The sequence below is a fragment of the Drosophila takahashii genome, chromosome 3L, assembly GCF_030179915.1.
Source record: "Drosophila takahashii strain IR98-3 E-12201 chromosome 3L, DtakHiC1v2, whole genome shotgun sequence".
Classification (NCBI taxonomy): domain Eukaryota; kingdom Metazoa; phylum Arthropoda; class Insecta; order Diptera; family Drosophilidae; genus Drosophila; species Drosophila takahashii.
In genome coordinates, this window is record NC_091680.1 from 28,007,767 (window position 1) to 28,027,557 (window position 19,791).

At 43.8% G+C, this 19,791-nt stretch overlaps 6 protein-coding genes across 10 annotated transcripts; 3 read left to right on the forward strand and 3 right to left on the reverse strand.

Annotated features, from left to right (window-relative positions):
* Window positions 1-260: 260 nt before the first annotated feature.
* Window positions 261-1,635, reverse strand: LOC108068523 (uncharacterized). The gene is made up of 3 exons (XM_017158151.3): window positions 1,336-1,635; window positions 1,100-1,285; window positions 261-1,045 (listed from the first exon to the last, which is right to left on the reverse strand). The coding sequence occupies exons 1-3, from the start codon at window positions 1,534-1,536 to the stop codon at window positions 365-367; spliced, it is 1,068 nt and encodes a 355-aa protein (XP_017013640.2). The 5' UTR covers window positions 1,537-1,635; the 3' UTR covers window positions 261-364.
* A 6,044-nt stretch (window positions 1,636-7,679) lies between these two features.
* LOC108068525 (uncharacterized) lies at window positions 7,680-8,202 on the forward strand. Its single transcript, XM_017158153.3, has one exon. It carries the CDS (start codon window positions 7,704-7,706, stop codon window positions 8,148-8,150), a length of 447 nt encoding a protein of 148 aa, XP_017013642.2. The 5' UTR covers window positions 7,680-7,703; the 3' UTR covers window positions 8,151-8,202.
* Window positions 8,203-12,123: 3,921 nt separating this feature from the next.
* On the forward strand, window positions 12,124-12,549 carry LOC108068531 (single-pass membrane and coiled-coil domain-containing protein 4 homolog). Its single transcript, XM_044392576.2, has one exon. It carries the CDS (start codon window positions 12,259-12,261, stop codon window positions 12,433-12,435), a length of 177 nt encoding a protein of 58 aa, XP_044248511.1. The 5' UTR covers window positions 12,124-12,258; the 3' UTR covers window positions 12,436-12,549.
* Window positions 12,550-12,873: 324 nt separating this feature from the next.
* On the forward strand, window positions 12,874-15,032 carry LOC108068530 (uncharacterized). Of its 4 annotated transcripts, none has more exons than XM_017158165.3 (4): window positions 12,874-13,260; window positions 14,193-14,246; window positions 14,301-14,383; window positions 14,890-15,032. In XM_017158165.3, the coding sequence occupies exons 1-4, from the start codon at window positions 13,246-13,248 to the stop codon at window positions 14,951-14,953; spliced, it is 216 nt and encodes a 71-aa protein (XP_017013654.1). In that variant the 5' UTR covers window positions 12,874-13,245; the 3' UTR covers window positions 14,954-15,032. The 4 variants fall into 4 exon arrangements, with proteins under 4 accessions (XP_017013654.1, XP_017013653.1, XP_017013652.1 ...); XM_017158164.3 differs by lacking the exon at window positions 12,874-13,260 and adding an exon at window positions 13,821-14,094; XM_017158163.3 differs by lacking the exon at window positions 12,874-13,260 and adding an exon at window positions 13,918-14,094 and having other exon boundaries at window positions 14,301-14,395.
* On the reverse strand, window positions 14,940-15,748 carry EMC4 (ER membrane protein complex subunit 4). Its single transcript, XM_017158161.3, has 3 exons — window positions 15,588-15,748; window positions 15,398-15,527; window positions 14,940-15,344 (listed from the first exon to the last, which is right to left on the reverse strand). Exons 1-3 carry the CDS (start codon window positions 15,641-15,643, stop codon window positions 15,030-15,032), a joined length of 501 nt encoding a protein of 166 aa, XP_017013650.1. The 5' UTR covers window positions 15,644-15,748; the 3' UTR covers window positions 14,940-15,029.
* A 248-nt stretch (window positions 15,749-15,996) lies between these two features.
* On the reverse strand, window positions 15,997-19,550 carry Arf1 (ADP-ribosylation factor 1). 2 transcript variants are annotated; one of them, XM_017158159.3, is made up of 5 exons: window positions 19,409-19,550; window positions 17,330-17,641; window positions 17,160-17,269; window positions 16,846-16,971; window positions 15,997-16,724 (listed from the first exon to the last, which is right to left on the reverse strand). In XM_017158159.3, the coding sequence occupies exons 2-5, from the start codon at window positions 17,475-17,477 to the stop codon at window positions 16,560-16,562; spliced, it is 549 nt and encodes a 182-aa protein (XP_017013648.1). In that variant the 5' UTR covers window positions 17,478-17,641; window positions 19,409-19,550; the 3' UTR covers window positions 15,997-16,559. The 2 variants fall into 2 exon arrangements, with proteins under 2 accessions (XP_017013648.1, XP_017013647.1); XM_017158158.3 differs by lacking the exon at window positions 19,409-19,550 and adding an exon at window positions 18,931-19,087.
* Window positions 19,551-19,791: the final 241 nt, after the last annotated feature.

Genomic DNA, 19,791 nt, shown 5'->3' on the forward strand with positions numbered 1-19,791 from the left:
GAATTCAAGTGATCTTTCTATAGGTGCCAAAAGCTTATATTATAAGTTCAAAACATGAGTAAAGTTAACATTCAAATCTGTCACAATACTTTTGACCACTCCTGTATTTCAAAGGATGGCTCTGCCTGTCCAACACCCAATATCTAGAAAGCAAGATACGTAAAACCTCTTTTACTTTTTTTTTAATTTTAAAAATGTTACAGATCAGTATAAAGTAATCAATTGTATACCCGAAACAAAGAAATTCATGGTTATTATACTTTTGATTCAAATAAAGATGTATTCCAAAATATAAGTTAGTAACATTCTCTAACATATGTTTAATCGACTGGTTGGCTAGAGTAAACAATACGGATCGATCTTGTCATGCATCTTCTGGATGATTGTGGGCGGGAGACCCCAGCTGGCTCTGTAATTCTGAATTTCTGCCCCGATTTAACAAATGCTCCTTGGCCTTGCGGAATTCCACTTCCATCTGGCTAAGCCGGCGACCTATCCCATCGCGCATCATTGCAAGCACCACCATGTCCCGCTCCACTCGCTCCTTAGTGATCAAGCTGCGATTGAACTTGTCGCAGAAGACATCAAAGGAGTGGTCCAGGGTGAGCATCTTGCATTCGAGTCCTCGGATATTTTTTCCGAGGTAATTGGCCCGATTGCGTAGGTCATTCAAGGGCCCGCTGATATCGGCTGTTTGAGCTGCAGAGCGCATATGGACGGCACACGCTGGATCCTTTTTTTCCGGCCCATCATCGCCGACATAGTACTTATGTACTTTTAGCAGGTTGGCGCGGAAATGGGCCCAGTCCGCGCTGTCAGGATCTCTCTCCATCCCGGAAGTGAATTGATTGATTTCGCTGATGAGCTGGGTGATCTCATCATTTCGATGGGCCACGTCTTGTCTTATGGTTGTCTTATCGGGAGCGTCTGCAATTTTTGTAACTTCAGGGGCCGTAGGCTCATTTTCAGTCATAGCTTTATCCTTAACATCGGATTTATGATCATGATGAACGGGGCTGTCTTCCTTCGGCTCCATCATGCCTTTCTAGTAGTGTAGAACAAAATAATAATGTTGGTTGACATACGAACACCCTCCTACCTTAATTAGAATTTCCTTGAAGCTCTTAGCCTTGGAGGTCAACTTGTCCATGAACTCGTTTCGCATTTCCCTGACTATTTCAGCAATACCCCCTCGATCTGCCGTCCTGGACAAAAGCTTCGGATAGTCCCCCGTCTCGTTCTCGTCGGAGGGCTGGTCCAGCGAGTCGTACTCGATCAAACCCTTCTGTGGGGTCGGACTTATTATTACCAGTCGCGCCAAGTGCCCGTACTGACCTCTACTAGTAGGCCAAGGTGGATGTCGTCCGAGCTGAGTTCGGATGGAGCAGTCACCTCGCCCAATGATGGTCTCATCGTCTCTTCGCTCCAACTCCGCTTCAGGGTGATTAGACTGTCGGACGTCACACAATCCCAGGGATCGGCCCCCTCCAGCTCCATAGAGGCATCATCGGTGGGCAATTCACGTTTTAAGTCCATTTCACCACAAATTTACGCTTGGATATGTTGAAAACGATCACTGCGAATTTGAACTATACTCTTGCTTATATTCTAGACTAGAAAACTTTTGCTCTGAAAGTTGACACAATGCCTCCTGCCTTTCTTGCATAATAGTAAGATAGGGCCGTGGCCGTGGCTGAGATCGTGATAACCAGTCCGAGAGCACAGAAAGCGGAAATTAACTTCGCGTTTCTGTAACGCATTAGCGCAACCAATAATTTGAGGCATCGTAAACACGTCGTAAATTTTGCACAGGCAAATTTAGGTCTTAATTTTCTATAGAATACAACAGACAAGCAACTTCAGCTCCCAGTGCAACTGCAAGGCGTAATTACAGTCCATTAAATTCACTGCGTTTGCTGCGCTGCTGTTTCTTCTTCATACTTGGCGCATGCATGATAAGTGCCACTTGCAGCCAACCTCTTACCGTCCCAAGTGATGGCTCGCTTTGATGAAAACGTTTCGCATTTCTCTTTGCTGTTCTTATGTGGCCTGCAACAGTCTTTGTTGAGGTGTAACCTATATCCCATCCTTCATAAAGGAAATATCTTTTTTCAAATGCGCTTGTAGGGCCTTAAAAACGTAAACTACCAATACTTTTCTCCATCTAAACAACATTCTTGCTTTTTAATACCCGATACTCGTAAAGTAAGATTAAATTACACTCGTTTTTATCAAATAGAAGAAAGCGTTTCCGACTCTACTCTTGATCAGGATCATTATCCGTATTAAGAAATCAAAGATCTCACCTTAGTGAAAAAATAAAACATACGAATCCCTTGGGTCGATTGTTGTATGTATGGAAAAATTCCCCCAGATTATTTGAATCATTGGAGTTCTTTAAGTTACAATTACAAAACAATTTTTAAAATGAATCGGACCATTTACTAAAAAGTTTATGAGATATTCGCTAAAAAACGCTGTTATACCATGCTACACTTAAAGTCAAACAAAAAAGAATGTTAGCTTCGACAAGCCGAAGTGCTGTTCCACGAGTTTATCTATAAAATAGACAAAATACGTGGGAAACACTTGAAAGTTCTGTTTATTTGTCATCAATTTTATAATGTATACTTTTAAGCAAATTGGTAAAAGTCCTCAAGGGATAATTTTCCTTTGTACATGGGAAGTTCTTTTACAAACCGAACACCTTTTATTGGGTCACATTTTTGATTTGCCTGAAACTTTTTTTACACGTACTATTCGGAAAATAAGTAAACACGTGTATCAGGACTTGACCGAAAAAAAATTATTTTTTTAGTTAGAATTCTTTTAAGTTTGCCAAAAATCGTCAAATTTGAAAAAGTACCCTTTCATTGAAAATCTGTATCTCCAGGTTTATGAATCCGATTGACTTCATGTCTTTTGCATTAATTCCTCTAAAACCTCTTCTTTCAAAATAAAATTTCTAAAAAAAAAAGTTTTTAATTTCTTAAAAATAAAAACAAATAAAGATCAGAAGTGTGCTACTAGCCCTTACTTGTGAATTCGTAACGAATTGAAAAATATAGCATCCATCGAGCTAAATTTAAAAAGCATTAATTTTGTAACACAGTGTTTATGATCGTTCATAATTAATTTAAAGTTTTCTCTTGAGAAGATTTTGCTCACAAAAAAAAGATATTTTTGTTGGTTAAATAAACCATCTTTCAGAAATGTTGTATCTTAAACTGTTTCGACGGAGGAGCTACCGACAACAGAAGTTACTTTAACGTGGCATCTTATAAGTGAATTTGGTTGTTGCTCACTTAAACGTAGTATTAATTCGCTTCGTAGCTACAAATAATATTTGGAATATAATATTGTTAAATATATGTCTGTCTCCTTTATTCATTATTTCCAAAGGGTATTATGTCTGTAGTAAGGTATACAAAATATTGTGTTAAAATTTCGGAAACACTTTCTTAACTAAATGATTATAAGAAGCCGTTTTTTCCTGTGTAGTTCCTTTTGAATGAAGCTGACTTGGCCCCTCTTCAGTATTCTCAAAAAAGGTCGGGCCTTTCTAAAGATTATTTCTCTGGACAAGCGTTCGCATTGTCCCTTGCCATTCTTGTTTGTCTGCGTACTTTGGAACCAAAGATAATATAGATTATTGTATATTCTTCGGTCCATCTGAAACCGGATTGACACAGAAATCAATTCAATTTGTACTGATGTGCGGTTTAATTCCAACCGAATTTAGTTGGTCAATCAATAAGTACAAACCGTTAAAATGATGCGCTCGTAGTGGGGTGATGAATTGAAACTTTATAAATTATATTATTGAATTTATTTTCGGTGGGTACTCTTAAGATATTTAATCGTCCAAATATTGTCCGCGAGAATGTATTGCCATTATTTCGGTTTATCTACTAAACCACCGTTTTAACTATCTATTATACATTCTAATTACTACTTCGAACATTAGATTCAGTTACGATGTAAACCAATTTTATAATAAAAAAAAAAAACAAATTTCGGTACTCCGGGCGTAGATATTTAGTTTTCAACGTGGTGACTCTTAAAGAGGTTTTCTTTAAAATGTATTTGGTTTTGAATGGCCCACCGAAATTGAAATTGGATATCGGCCGCAGCAGCAACTGGTTGCCACTTGCAGCAGCACCAACATAAGCCAAAACCCGATGTTGTGGCGGGTTGTCGCCAAATGTTTCTGTGTTGCCCACGTGGTGTCATGAACTTGCCAATTCATTCCGGTAAAACCAACAAGGAAGAGAAATTTTTTTGTGGAAAGTTAGAGAAATATTTTGCATGCAATTAAATTGACAGCAAAATTTAGAAGAAAAATCGTTTTTATTTATCGCAGTTTGTTTGGCTAAAATCAAGAGCGCATTTTAGAAATTACTGAGCGTTGATTTCGGGAAGAGTCTAATTTATGTATGAAATTTATTTTTTCCGAACTCAGCTCCGAGCTATTTCTGCGAAAACCTCGAACTTAAAGTTATTTTGCTAGACTTAGGAATGTTTATGAATCGTTTTTATTATATTAACATTTTAATGTTCATTACAATGTTGTATGTTCATTAAAATCATACATTATGACATTTCTTGGCCATTGACAGTAATAAAATTACATTTAAAGTGGCACCAGGAGCTGAAAAGAACAACGGCAATCCACACCAAGCAGATCCGCGCCCTCTTGTAACCGCAAAAGCAAAATGCAAATGAGATGGCACCCACCGAAAAGAAGGCCCGCCAGGCGGTGACAATGGCGCGCCGAGTCCTGCCCTGGGTCTCAAGTGACAAACACAAGCCACCAAGAACGGTGGCACACTTGAGCTAACACGCCGCCGGCTGAGGACACGTGGCCAAGTCAACGCTCCATTGATCTCCTGGCAATTACCGGTGTAAAGTGGCTAATTACCGCTGGCCCACTCGCTCGCTCAGCAGCTCCCCAGGAAAATCACACCAGTGGTTGGTAAATCGAAATGGCAGCTCATTTGCATTGGATCAACTCGCTCCTGGAGCCCAGGCGCGTTGAGAAGCGCAGCTATCGAGCCACGTACAAATGTGAAACATGGGCAAAGCAATTTAAGAATTATCGCATGTACCTTCGAATTCCAACCGCCCGTTGCATGTGAGCTAATTGAAAAGCTGCGTGTTTCAAGCTTGTTTTAGAAGACGAGTCCTCTATTGGTGATCGGGATCGGGATCGGGATCGGAACTAAGACTTGTGTGGTCTTCTGCACTGACAGTTGTCAGTGGCGATAACTGACACTTTACACCAGGCCATATACGTATAGTTTGAGTTCTGGCACTCGAGATCTTCCCCAACGCTGCACTGGCATTATTTGTCAGCGATTTTGAATGCTTGCCGGATGGGTTCGTGGATGGATCCAAATACAAAATACAAAATAAATAATTCCCTAGAAGAGGAGACTCATGGAGAAATAAGGAAATCGCGGGGGTGAGTCCCCGCTTCTAGATTATTACCAGCAATTTTCCAAAGCCCAGCGCTTCCGCGTTGGTCGTCGTCGTTAGTAATCATGATGGACAATAACTCCCTGGACCTAACCCAAATACCGACGCATTGTCCGGCTAATGAGCGGGCCACATTCCTGCAACTCACGCAGAAGTGTGTGCAGCTTTAATATCCAGCGCCATAAATCAAACCGCGACCCGGCCCGCTCGAGTGCGGAGCTATTCGCTTCTAAATGAAGTAGTTACCAGTGACCATCGAACACCGGGCAGGTGGCAATCCTCGAGCAGGCTATTCATCACCATCACCATCAGCATCGTCGTGGCCATGATGCAGGGAATTCAATTCACGCCCGCCAGGAATGCCTTTCTCAGTCCCAGTCCCCGCTGGTGCATCGCATGAGGCGATAATTAGTGCGCAATTGTCGTTAACGCCGCCTTTGTCTATTTCTGCCACTTGTCCACTTTTCCACTCGTCCGCTCGCGGCAGCTGGGGATCCTGAGTCAGCAGATCGTCGACGGCGTGGAACGTGACGAGCAGCACAATTGCGGTCGGCCAGCGATGGGATGATCACCTCCAGCCCAGGGCACTACAGTACGGGGCATAATATTACGCCCCAAGAGCTCTGCCCGACTGGTGGCTCTGCATAAATCATAAAATAAAAGACACTAAAAGAGAAAATAAATCAAGTGATAGCGCCTGGAAACCGGGCGGGCATTAGAGAAATCTCTGGCCGGGCTTCCAGCTACCAACTACAGTCTCTTTGGCCGGCCGAATATTAATTGTGAGTGCACCGGGCGCATCAATTCAGAGCTCCAGCATCCACACAAATCGGAATGGAGATGGAGATGGAGATGGAGATCGAGATGGGGATGAGCAGAAGGCTGAATCTGAATCCGAAGCTGAAGCTGAAGCTGGGGCAACGACGCATGCGTGGACGCTTGAAATATGACGGCCAGTTTTCGAATGCATGCGGACTCCGCTGGAGTTCCCAGAAGAGACGCAGACTTGGGCGGCAGCCTCGATTGTGCAAATGAGCCCGGATAGCTGGATGCTGGAAGCTGGAAGCTGGAAGCTGGGTCCATGCGAGCCAGATTAGAATTCGCCGCAATTACTCAGCCATTCTGGCCGGAGTGACGCACGAACAATGCTCTGGAAAACCAATTTCGGGTTGCAGATGGGCGGCGAGTTTCGCCAATTAACAATGGCTGAAGCTAATCGAACCGCAGTACAGTTGCCCCCGTTGCGCCAGTCGATTTTCATCCGCAGACTGCCAGCACATGCTAATGACGACACATCTCTCTCTTTCTCGGCCCAAACGCAGTTTCTCTGGCCCATAAACTGACTGCCAACTACCGACTTCTGTCCGTTTGTGGATGCCTCCCATTGAGTCGGGACGGGAACGGGAAAGGGAACGGGGATACAGATGGAGATGGCAATGGCAATGGAGAAGGAGAAAACCGGCAGGCAGGCAGGCAAGCGGCGACAAAAAAGTGGCAAATGTAATTTAATAAATTAATTACATCAATTAGCTGCTGCATTTTTATTGAAATTGCTGTAAATATTGGGCTAGACAACTCGGGCAGCCAGTGGCGGCCATTTCGCGGGGATTTATGGAGCATTTCTCATCGCCGTTCGCTGGAGGAGCGCCTAACTTATGGCGAATTTATGCGACTTGGTCCGGGGGAGTGTCCTCCTGGCAGGGGACCAAATGAAAGCGCTTTGTATTGATTAGCGAGCGGCGATCCGGACAAATGACCAAGTGCCTCGCGGGCCAGACCACGCGATCTAAAACAATTTTCCAGGGGGAGCCCGCACGGAGCACAGGGTCGATCAGTGGGCAGCCATTATGTCAGATGCCCGAATCCCTCGCACTCCCGAGTGCGCCACGCCGGCGCAGATGGCTTAATTTACGGTGTCGGACGCGGACGTGACTAAACTGCTGCTACCGCGATCTGCATAATCAGCTGGCCACTGACCACTGACCACTGGAAAATGACCAAATCAAATGGCGACCACGACCAGGCGAGCATTAGAACATTGCCTGCATATTGATGTGCGACGATTGCACTGCTCGTCAGGTGCATCAGGTGATTGATTCGAGCTTCGGCTTTTGTTTCGCTTTTGGGGTCAATGTCAAATATGTTTTTGGGGGGCACACCGCCCGAGACTTGAGCAGATCGTATAAATTCCGTGCCCGCCGCCCCAGCGGCACATAGTCATCGCAATGGCACTCAGCTCTACGGTTTTCTGCCTTGTCGCCGGACTCCTTCTGCTCAGTCTGGTGGGGGCGGATGTGGGCGTGGCCACGCAGCGTCTGCGCCCCCAGCAGCAAAGGGAGGCGTCTTACCCGGCGGCCGGCTTCAAGCCAGCTAGACAGTTTAGCTTGCCAGCGGTCCAGCCGAAACCCGCTCGCCTGGTGGCCAACAGCGAGACCCAGGAGGATCTCGACGACGCCGCCGAGGAGGTGGAAACGACACAGCCCCAGCCTGCTCCTGTGCCACGCATACTTCCCGCTCCAGTGCCGCCGGTCCCAGGGACTCCCACTATTGCATACTATCCGGCTGGAGCCGTAGGATTCGTCCGTCCAACAGCCTTCGGCAAATTCATCGCTACTCCACAGCAAGCCGCCTATGTAGCCCCGCCCCCGTACTACGCCGCCTACTTTGGCTAGATCTTATGTTAACTGCTTAACTGCTCTTAATTAAATATTTGAATATGAGAAATTGCTACAAACTTAGATAACATATTTCTAGACGATCTAAGTAGTTATACCCGTTACTCGTAGAGTAAAAGGGTATATTGTATTCGTGCAAAGGTATGTAACAGGGAGAAGGAAGCGTTTCCGACCCCATAAAGTATATATATTCTTGATCAGGATCACTAGCCGAGTCGATCTAGCCATGTCCGTCTGTCCGTCTGTCCGTCTGTCCGTCTGTCTGTCTGTCTGTCTGTATGAACGCTGAGATCTCGGAAACTATAAAAGCTAGAAGATTGGCATTTTGCATGCAGATTTTAGGAGTTCCTACGCAGCGCAAGTTTGTTTCAAAATGGTGCCACGCTTTAATATTTTGGAAAAGTAAAAATGCAGTTTTATTGTGTTTATCAATACCTATCGAAATGTAGAAAAAATTTTTCAAATCGGACCATTCGTTAAAAAGTTATGCGTGATCAAAGTTTTCAATCTATATCTCCATCTCCCTCGCACTCCCTTTACCTGAGTAACGGGTATCTGATAGTCGGGGCACCCGACTATAACGTTCTCTCTTGTTTTGCTTTGAATATAAGCACATGAGCGTAGGCTTCTAATCATTGGGGGCTGAAATGCCTGAAGTGTAATCCCCCTCCAGCTTTTAACTTACGCCCATGTATAAATATTTTTAGGGCAAGGGTTACTTGTGCTCAAAAATAGTTATGCGTTACGTAAAATACCCTTCAGTACCAGATGTCACTTTTCCCTCATTAATCACCAAAGGAAAACCCGAGGACAGGTCATCTGTACTCGAGGACGCACCGAGGACGCCACATAGAGAAAATTGTATGGGAGTTCCGCTTATTCCTCTAGTACAACAACAAATTATAAGACAAGGAAAGAGAGCGCAATATATAAATACCGACTGCTCTGCTGACGTCGACAGCGGCCGAGCGTTTGGCCTAAGGAATTGTCCCCGATATGGGACGCCAGAACTGAAGGGTAGTGACAGGCTTGGGCACTGTTTGTGTATCGTCACTGTGAAGGTAGTAAGAAAAACAATTTTAAAAATTCCAAAACAATTCACAAAAACCTGATGAGTATCCTAAACAGTAATAAAAAGAAAATATTTTTATTTAATTCTTAAACGCTGTTCACAAATGAAGATTTTTAAACTTTGCTGTGACTTTAAAATTTTGAATGCGCCCACCTCCTCTTGTGGTTGACTTAGATTGAATTTTCCAAAACGACCGTATAAAAGAGACATGTAACTATTTAATTCCGAAAAGATTACCAAAATTGGTTAACCACTCTTGAAGATACATATATCCCAAAAGCCGAAGAAAATTTGTGATTTTCTTAAATACCAGAGCTGATGGACTATAGGCGTAGTGGCAACTTATGCTTAGAAAAGCCTCATTTATCGAAATAAAATGGTGGCAGGCCTGGACATCGACCCATGTCACATTTTGTCGGCCTGTGTAATGTATATGTAAAAACAAGATGTTTGGACTTCCCAGTTTTTATGGGTGCTTGGTAGATGTTTTTTTAAATTCCTTACTTTTAATTGTTTTAATAACTAGTTCTTGTATTTTTGTTATTGTTAACTACAAAAAAAAACAGTAAAAAATATTTATTTTAAGGTCCTTAAATATATAGTATTAAATATAAAAAAATGTTGGCACAATATTTCTTTTAGACCCCCAAAAACATGTCACGTGCGACATGTCGCGTGCAACAGTAACTAAAATTTATTTGAAAACAAGAGAGAACGGTATAGTCGAGTGCCTTGACTATCCAGTACCCGTTACTCAGATCAAGGAGTGCGAGAGAAATAGAGATAAGCAAGCAGCACAGCGACTGCTTGCACTGCTTGAATTCCATTATTTGCTCATAACTTTTTAATCAATGGTTCGATTTGAAAAATTTCTTCTACTTCCGATAAGTATTAATAAACACAAAAAACGGAATTTATACTTTTCCGATATCTTTAAAGATGTGGGCACCAGACACACGACAAAGGTCGTTTAGGCGTTCGAGTGGGCGTGGCGCTCGGCTGAAACAAACAACTTATTAGCTTTTGCAGTTTCCGAGATCTCTGCGTCCATACGGACAGACACATAGAAAGACAGACAGGTGGACAGACGAGCATGGCAAGATCGACTCGGCTAGTGATCCTGATCAAGAATATATATGTATACTTCGAAGGGTCGGAAACGCTTTCTTTTACCTGTTACATACTTTTTCACGAATGCAATATACTGATTTACTCTACGATTAACGGGTATAACAAGAGAGAACGTTATAGTCGAGTGCTTCCATCTCCCTGTCACATAGTTTCCGAAGAATAAAATATACCCTTTGAACATTTTATTTTACCATTTTATAAATGTGGATTTCCATTTAAAACTAAACACTATCTACCTTTCTAGGTTCTTTTCTAAAAAAGCCTATTGTGACCGTCGAAAAAACTTACCTGAGGTACACATCTGCGTTTAATTGCGCGCCTGCTCATTCGCATCTCGCGATCGTAAGCCATGTGATTAGGCATGCTCCATCAACGTGCCAAATCTTCCGACGACAACGAAAGCTGCTTCCCAAACGGTAGGCTGTGTCCGCCCGTCGGAACCTAACGAGCAGTTTCAAGGGGTCTTGGGGGGCAGTTGGTGGAAGCGCAGCAGCTCTGACAATGAGTGAGCAAAGATAATCTATTATGACCGTAACAAGAAATAAATCCCAACTCGGTAATCCATCATTTTACGACTTGGCAATCAAAACAAGGAGTTTAGCTAAGAGATGGACTCCCGGCCCCAAGGACGGACAGGCGGACCGGGCGGACGGACGGCGGCCTGGCCAATCAACGACAACACACATAGTTGGCCAGCCGGCTAACGAACAGGCCGAGAGTCATGTTAGCGCTATGCAGAACCAGGAAACTCAGATTGGGCCTGGCCGGGAACATGACTTTCGGACAGCCGCGTGCGCATCGAGGCCAATCTGACGAGAGGACTCGGTCGGGCTGGCAGCTCTGGGCCTTTTTGGGGCCCGACTAAATAGTTGCCAATAATCCGTGTCCAAACTGATCGGGTTGCCGTTTATGGCAATAGGCGAAATTAGATGCCGAAATGCGCGGCGGGCTGCGAGGCTTCATTACCGATGCACAAACTAGGCAGTGCGTCCCGCCTGATTGGCCACGGTTCCCGGCCAGCGTTCTGCACTATTATTGCTTCATCAAGCGTCCAGCAGCCGGAATGTACAGAAGGCAATCGCGGCAGAAGCCCAAGCAGTGACTGACCAGTCGGCAGCGGCAGAGACCCGACCCCTGACGGCATTGGGAACTGCTCAAACATTTTCGAAATCGCATTTAGAGGTGAAGGTGCAACAGTTGGTGGCGTATCTGATGTCTGCGGCCGCGGGGCACAGTTAAAGGGCTTAACGGGGCGGCAGGGCAGGCTAATTAAAGGAAAATATGGGTTAGGTTCGTGCACAGCGCCGTGCCAACGCTCGTGTGGGCGGCGCGCACTTAAAGCCGACAGCAAAGCTGGCCCACACGGTAAGACTAAATCCTATGTCGTGGCAGAATAGCTCTTTTTCTCCTTCACCAAACATTTACTTTAATTAAATAAACTTTCAACTAAAAAATTTTTAATTTAAATTAAGATGTCAAATTTTATAATATTTTGACAGTACAATAATGATACAAATGTATATCTAAAAATAAAACTCAACTAAAAGAACACAACCCATGAGTAATAATAATTAATTCATTATAATTAAATAAATATAATGGTTGAAAAATATTAGTTTTTAAAAAATTTAATTTTTATTATTTTGAAATGCGCGCCATACTTTTCTAAAGTCCGTCCGGAACTGTTCAATACTGCTGCCATCCCATGTTGGAAAATGAAAAAGTGTAGCCTGTCAAGTGCTGCCTTCTAGAAAACAGTTCGACTCTTCTTCTTCTTTGGCCCAAAAACAACTTGTTGAGCATCAGAAAAGGCTGATTTGTTGTTTCACGCACACGCACTTCGTGGAACCCAACACGTCAGCAGGTTTAAGAAGTTCCTAACAACAATTGCAAAAGTTTAAGATGCGCCAACTGAAGGGAAAGGTGAAGGAGACGCGCAAGCAGAAGAAGGAGCGCAAGCTGGACAACCTGGAGAGCCAGGCCAAAATCCGGACCGTGGTGCTGCCGGCGGTGGGCGTTCTGGCGGTCTTCCTGGTACTTTTCGTTTACCTGAAAACCCGCCCGGCGGTCTTGGCCTGATCGAGTAGAGCCTTCGCCATAAGTTCTAGTTAAGGGTCCGCGGAAAGTGCAATTGATTCGTTGTTAACACACATAGCTTTAGAAGTACCATTAAATCGCTATTCGTCCATAAAATGAGATTCTTTTATTTACAGTCAAACTCCCTTAGCACAAACCTAAGGAAAAAACAAATTACAAAGTCTTCTAATTAGGAAGAAATTGATTCCAATTTTGTAAGTCTACTTTAAATATGCCCAATACATTAAACACTACTGTTTTGTTAAAAATAACGAAAAATTTAGATTGCGGTTCGAGTTTCTGAGGCCTGACTGCTCAGAGGCAGTGTTGGACAACGTACAAGTCTTTGGCGGCAAAATCAAAAAAAAGAAACAGTGCAGAAGGGCAAAACCATAGCATAGGTAAATAAATGTATTAGAGAAGACAGTGGCAACCACGAACAGGTTTTATTTTTGGCCTTTTAGCGTTCCGCTTTCACTCGTACTGCTGTCGTGTCAGTTAGGTTTCTCCGCAGAGTTCGCAGTCGGTGACCAAAACAAACTGTGAAATACATTACTGAAGTTTAAGTCCAGTGCTCGAAGAGTAGTTAACTGCAGACGCATTATCAGAGTCAGCCGCGATTAGATAATCACAGCAGAGAGAATCTCAGTGGGCCAGTCAGCTGCTGTCACGGTCTCCTCTCTCTCCACCCCGCTCCCACCAACAGCCGAAGTGCCGCGCTCTCTCGCGCCGTTTTGACGTTTCTTTTGCACGTTCTCACTTTTTTTCACACTGGCGGTTGCAGGCGACAAAGGCTCCTTCAACTATTCGACCATGCTCAAGTTTTTGGTAAGTTTCTCGGCGGATTAAGCTTCTGTTCATCCTGGCACCTACAATTAATGCCAATCCGCAAAATATCTAAACTTATGCAGATGAAACACCGCCTCAGCTGTTGACGGTATGCTTTTTGCAGCGATGACGCGCCTCTGCACTGTGGGCCAAATGTGTTATCTTGTGAAGGAAAATAAAAACTTGTAATTAAATCCTCTGAGTGCACACCCAAAAGTGGGAGAAACCTACAACCGAAAATGTGATTAGAAAGGGCAGTTAGCATGAAAATATAAAAAATCATTAAAAATAAAGAAGTTTCTACCGTGTCAAAAATTAATCACTATAAATATTCTTGACACAGAATAATAAAATAAAATTATCATTTTGTAGTCCAATCAATCGTCTTAATTTCGTACATTTGATTTTTGATGAATTCTTTGTTGTTTTGCCCAGTGTGCGGGGTTGGCTAGATGAACTCGACAAACAAACTTTTTGCTTAGATATGCGACATGATATTCAAGGTTATATAAGGCCCAATACACTCTTATATAAAGCAAAACAAACAATCAACTTCTCCTTAGGATTCATGTCAGCCCAAACACACACAGCTGGGGTACTCAGATCCAGACTCTTTGAAAATCAAAACGAACCTCCCAAAATTAATCGGTTATACTGGGTTTTCTGGAAGCCAAAATGAAACTGTTAGGACTTGGGGCGCGAGTATTGAGGCTAAAAACCAGCGGCCAGAGCCGCTCGGCGAATACCTGTTCCCCCCCGGAAATACAGGAACCTCTGCCATGCTGCCCAAAGAAGCGATTTTGGACCTTCAAAAGGGTGCTGTGCTTCTCCACGGTCAGCATGCGTTCAATCCGAACCTGGCTCCACTAAATTGAACGACCCTACTCCTACTCCGCCAGCCACTCTAACATTCTTCTTTTGCTTTCTTACAGTTAACCTTTGGCGCCGGGGTTTACACGGGCATTTACGTCTCGCAAAACTATGAAGTAAGTATGCTCCTCCAGATCAGTGGATCCTTCTAAAACTTGCGCTCCCTTTAGGTTCCCCGCGTAGACGATCCGCAAAAGTTGATCCAGCGTCTCAACGAAAAAGTGAAGGAACTGGTGGACCAAAGCAAGAACAAGTAACACCCTTGGTAGTTTTGTATATGGAAAGCGTAACCGTCACTAAATTCAAATAAATCTCTAGGGCGACCTTTTGTAATTTAAATTGTATAAAAGTTGATCAATATCGAATACTCAGTCAGCTCATTTTGTGGCTAATCTGATTTCGAGGTTTCTTAAAGTCAGTTATTATGGCTGCGTAAATTGAAATTTGGAACGCAGACATGATCTCGGACTTGAGGATGCTTGCTGGCTAAGCGAATTACTCTAACTGAGGCCATTGGGGAGCCCAAAACCTTTCGCTTCACGAAAATAAGACAGATTAAAGCCAAGTTCCGACAAACAAGATACTTATATATGATGGCACCAATTTGTTAATGAACAATCAAAAATTATAGATCGATACTTTTCTTATATTAAGACAAGTATGACCAAAACATCATAAAAAGGCTATAGCATAATTGCATATTGAATATGTTCTCATAATTTTTAAACTAAATCCAATCGGAATTAACTCCCTTCACAGGTCGCCCGGCGAGAAACTAGTGGACGACATTAAAAAGGAGGCCAAGAAGATACTGGACGACTGACCCGTGCAATAGGTCATAATTTTGAGTTTAAAGAAATTTATCTATGATCAAATAAAGCAATGCTACATGTGTAAAACTAGACGAAGGACACGCCACCGCCGTAGTATTCCAGTCGGGTCTGAGGCTGGACAAAAGCCAGCCAGTCAGAGGCATGAGTGGGCAGCAACCCCATGCTGTGGCACTTGTAGAGGGCCAGGGCCACGTTGGCCAGGTTGCCCAGGAAGTATACGATGCGCTGTCCAGTTCCCTGGGCGCCCTCGGCCATCTTAGAAGTAACCTGCGTTGTGAAGATGGCCTTGATGGGCCGGATCAGCATCATGCCGACCATCATGATGGGGAAAATAGATATCGAGTTGCCCGACATGTACATGATGAACAGGTTCATGGGTATCTGCGGGAATCCAAAGGTTATCCCCGGGGTCTTCCAAGTGGGTTAGTACTCACGTTCTTCAGGGGTCCCAGGGCGAGGTCCCAGGATTTTTTGATGACCAGGCGCTGGTCGCGCACCACCTCGCTCTGGTTCACCAGGGCAGAAGGATTGTAGCCCAGTGGCGAGGGAATATCAGCGTTTTTGCTGTAGAGGAAAAAGCAAATGGGGTGACAAGGGTCCAATGCGCTGGGCAATCGCTACTACCTCACGTTAAAGTCGAGCGCCCACTTGAACTTCTTTGAATTTTGCTTGGCCGACATGCTGCGCTTTTCTTTTATTAAATATCTTTCTAATTAACAGAATTAAATGACAATTTTTTCCGAAAATTTCCAAGTGTTGGTAAGCGTTGGATTCCGACTATAGTGCAGTGCTGTGAAATTTCGATCGGCACATTGTGGTGAATGGCAATCCAGTATCGATATACAGAGTCGATACCACGCGGACTTTTTGAAACGCATTGCAAAAATCTTCAGCTGGACAGATGTTTCCATTAATATTTAATTTTATTTCGAATTACCTTTTAAATAGTACTTTCCTTTTAAATATGGTCTTATGTGTATGCGTGAGTTTTTATGGATTTTGCATGGCCAAGCGACAACAAGAAACGAAAGGGTTAAAAATTAAAATGGTTTTTGTTGTATTTTTAAAGAGCAATTACAATTACAGTTTTTTTCTCATTAATATTACTTTTATATTTATAAAATTAAAAAGAAATATATATTGATGAGGGGAGGGAGAGGACAAAAATAACTTAAAAAAGACATTTTTATACCATATACTATAGTTTTCCTTTCTCTTGTGATTGGTTGGGGTTCTCTTTTACTCGTTTTGCTTTTAAACATCCAATAATTATGTATAAGAATTTAAATTAAATTATAGCGTTCTTTATATGCTGCTTGAAAGGTTATGTTTTTGCAATTCAATAAACAAATTCAGTTGCTGTTTGGAAATACGGACAGAAGGAGCCCATTAAGTTATGCGAAGATCTGCTGCTCTTGTTGTTGGTTTTGTTGCCGCTGCTGTTTTGTGATAATTCCTTCTGATGTCGATTTCCACCATTTACCGTCTGTTTGATGTTCTTCAGCCGCTCTTTCTGTGGTTCTGGTTACTGCTCCGGCTTGCTTGAAATCAGAGTTAGTTGTATTCATATTGTTGCTTTAGTTGTAGTGTGTTTAATTAGCGATTAGCGTTCTTCAATTGGTTGGACAGCCAGTCGAGTCCCTCGTAGAGCCCATCGCCGCTGGTTGCACACGTCGCCTGGATATACCAGTTGCGGTTTCTGAGTGAGTGCAAGCCGAGCTTGTCGGTGATTTCGGCCGCGTTCATTGCATTTGGCAGATCCTAAAAGGTTTTGAGGCAAGAGAGCGGCGCATTAGAAGAGTCCCAACATGCGGATTAAGACAATTCGTAAGTTAAGCCAAATACGAATGCTGATAAGGGCAAACTTTGTGGTGGAACCTACCTGTTTGTTGGCGAAGATTAGTAGGACTGCATCCCTCAACTCGTCCTCCGCCAGCATGCGCATCAACTCCTCTCTCGCCTCCCCGATACGCTCTCGATCATTGCTGTCCACAACGAAGATAAGACCCTGCAAGAAGGTAAGAAATCATTACTCAAATTGCCGTGCCTTGGGGCAAAGAACTTTGGGGTCGCTGATAGAGCATCAGTCCCGTCTTGAAACAAAATGAACTTTGAATAATCACAGAAGATTCATTACAAGTTGTTAACATCATCTAGAATCGCCTGGAATCTGGGAGCAGTTGGAATCACACTTACTTGTGTATTCTGGAAGTAATGCCTCCACAGGGGACGAATTTTGTCTTGGCCGCCCACATCCCACACTGTAAAGCTAATATTCTTGTATTCTACAGTCTCCACATTGAAACCTAGGGAAAATGGAAACATTATAGACGGAAAGTCAGCATTAGGGGCGCCAAATCACTCACCAATGGTAGGTATCGTTGTAACAATTTCGCCTAATTTGAGTTTGTACAGAATTGTGGTTTTACCAGCGGCATCCAAACCGACCATCAGTATCCTCATTTCCTTTTTACCGAAGAGGCCTTTGAACAGGTTTGCGAATACGTTTCCCATGGCTGGTGTTTGTCTTTCGAATGCTCAGTAGGAATTGTGGAAAGTCGAATCTCTGGTTGGCCTGCTCGCTGCTTGCTGGCTGGAATTATGACAAGTTCAAATCCGAGTTGCAATACCGATCACAATATGCAAACTGCGGACTTGTGTGCTTGGACTGGGAGAATCTGCAAAGAGGGATATAGAATCCAGAGTTACATTCGATCATTATGCCTGGCAATTGGAACTATCTCAAACGACGGGAGAAGCAAAGCTTGTGTGACGTTTGAATGGCTTTGTGTTGCCCGATCGCTCTGACGTGTTGGTATCAGCCCCAACTGAGTCATAATGAAAACCGGAAGAGACTAAGCGAACCGCTAACGAAATTTCGTTTCTTTTACTGTAATAGAGCTGTTTTCCGCATGTTCGCAAATGTGTCAGACTAAAGAAAGTTGTTTATGTAATTAATTGCACACTGATTAATAAGCGAGGGATGTAGGAACAACTCGCTGGCTCTTAGTGTGCGACCAGCTAGCGGCTGCCGCTGATAAGATATCGATTTTCAGTATAGCACGATGACGGCTCCGTCGGCGCTCGGTGCCTCCCTCCCAACTTCAGCCACCCACCGCCCACTTCCCCCCGCGTATTCAAGAAACGTGCGGCCTGCAAAGTGCGTAAAAGATGGAGCCCGGGCCCAGGTAACTCGCAGTTTTCAGTAAATCTACTGGGCGGAGCAAGATTCCCGAACTCTGCGGTGAGTCATCGCTGACGCCTTGTGAGCCCTGCAATCGAGCAGGTTTGAATATGCAATGCAATTTACGGTTTAATGAAGGAACCGAGAAGTACGCCCCCGCCCACGCAAAGCAAAGTGTTGCCAACGAAACATACGGAATATCGGGACTAAGTAAAACTTAAACTCCAGAGGTCTCTCACGATAATGCGCAGATAAAGCGGCCCTGTGTTCTGGAAAAGATGCTGGGGCCAGTTGACGATAGTTGAGCTGGAAGCAGCCGAAATCGAAAACTACACGTAGCAGCTTTTAATTTCAAGTTGCGGGAAGCGGGGCGAACCCACTAACACTAAGACACCCCGCACACACACACACCCGCAGGCGCCAGGGTTGCCAACTGCGCTGAGGGGACCGGGCCCTGCATATGCCTTCAATTCCAGCTCAAAAATGAGCTCCAGGCCGCCGACGTCACAACTGGACTATGACTATTTATCAGGCCCAGAAATCCTGGTCCAAGCATTACGCGACTAAGCCCACTTTTGATTTGAACTTGGATCGGGATCCGACTACTTTGAACTTTATACGTGGTTGCCTGCGTCTGTGTGGGTGACGTACGCTTTTTTTCTAGGTTGGTGAAATGCGTCGGCCGACGTCCCCTCTTTCCTCGAAAAACACAGAGTCTTGTTCCAAATTACACGGGCATCTATCAACTACAATGAGATTTGTTCAGGACACATTACACGTTACCGATTAATTAGGCTTTTTCGTAGGATTTTCTTTGATTGGATTTTCTCTGCTGCCAAACACACCACACACCGAATTGCGAAGAGAAAGATAATGGGGAAAAGGGTATCGATAGCAGACTCGTCCGATAGTCGATAAGCACAATGCACTGTTTTCGGTGGGGCGAAGTCGACAATTGCTCCGCTTTTAGACAATTCTACCATTCAAAATCAACCAAAATAGCATTAAATATGAAAAATATAAATGTACAACGCAAATGCATTAAACAAAGCGCCGTCGATAAGTTCGGTCGACTTCCAATACTAGTCCTCCACTATTCCCCACAGCCGCGAGCTCTGCTTCAGTGTGCGTGTGTAGTTTATTGACCACACCAATACGAACACACCGACATCTCCCACATTTATGCTGATGTTCTTAGATCAAACAATAGTACTACTTTCTTTGCATACAACCCTCATTTCGGCTGAAAACACATACGCACCAACTACGTGAATCAAATGCACACGGATTAGAGCGGAAATTTTAAAAACTTCTGCTTGGAAATGTCTAAAATCACAGAGCAAAATAAAACTTGACCGAGAATACACTTGCCGTTGAAAAAACTGCAAACTCACCAGCATAAACGTTGCCGATAGAGATGGGCGCAGCGCAGGGCTTGTAGATCCATGTGCTAGAGGGAGACGGCAATAGCGAACAGGGCCATGGTGGAAACTCGAAATAGCTGCCACGTCTCTTCTTCACCACATCGATAAGAGTTTCCATCGCATTAGATACATCGAAAGTAAAACCACAATTAATCGAAATCGATACCGTTCTGTTGTTCGAACTAGGGTGTCGAAAATATATCGAAATAAATAAATATAA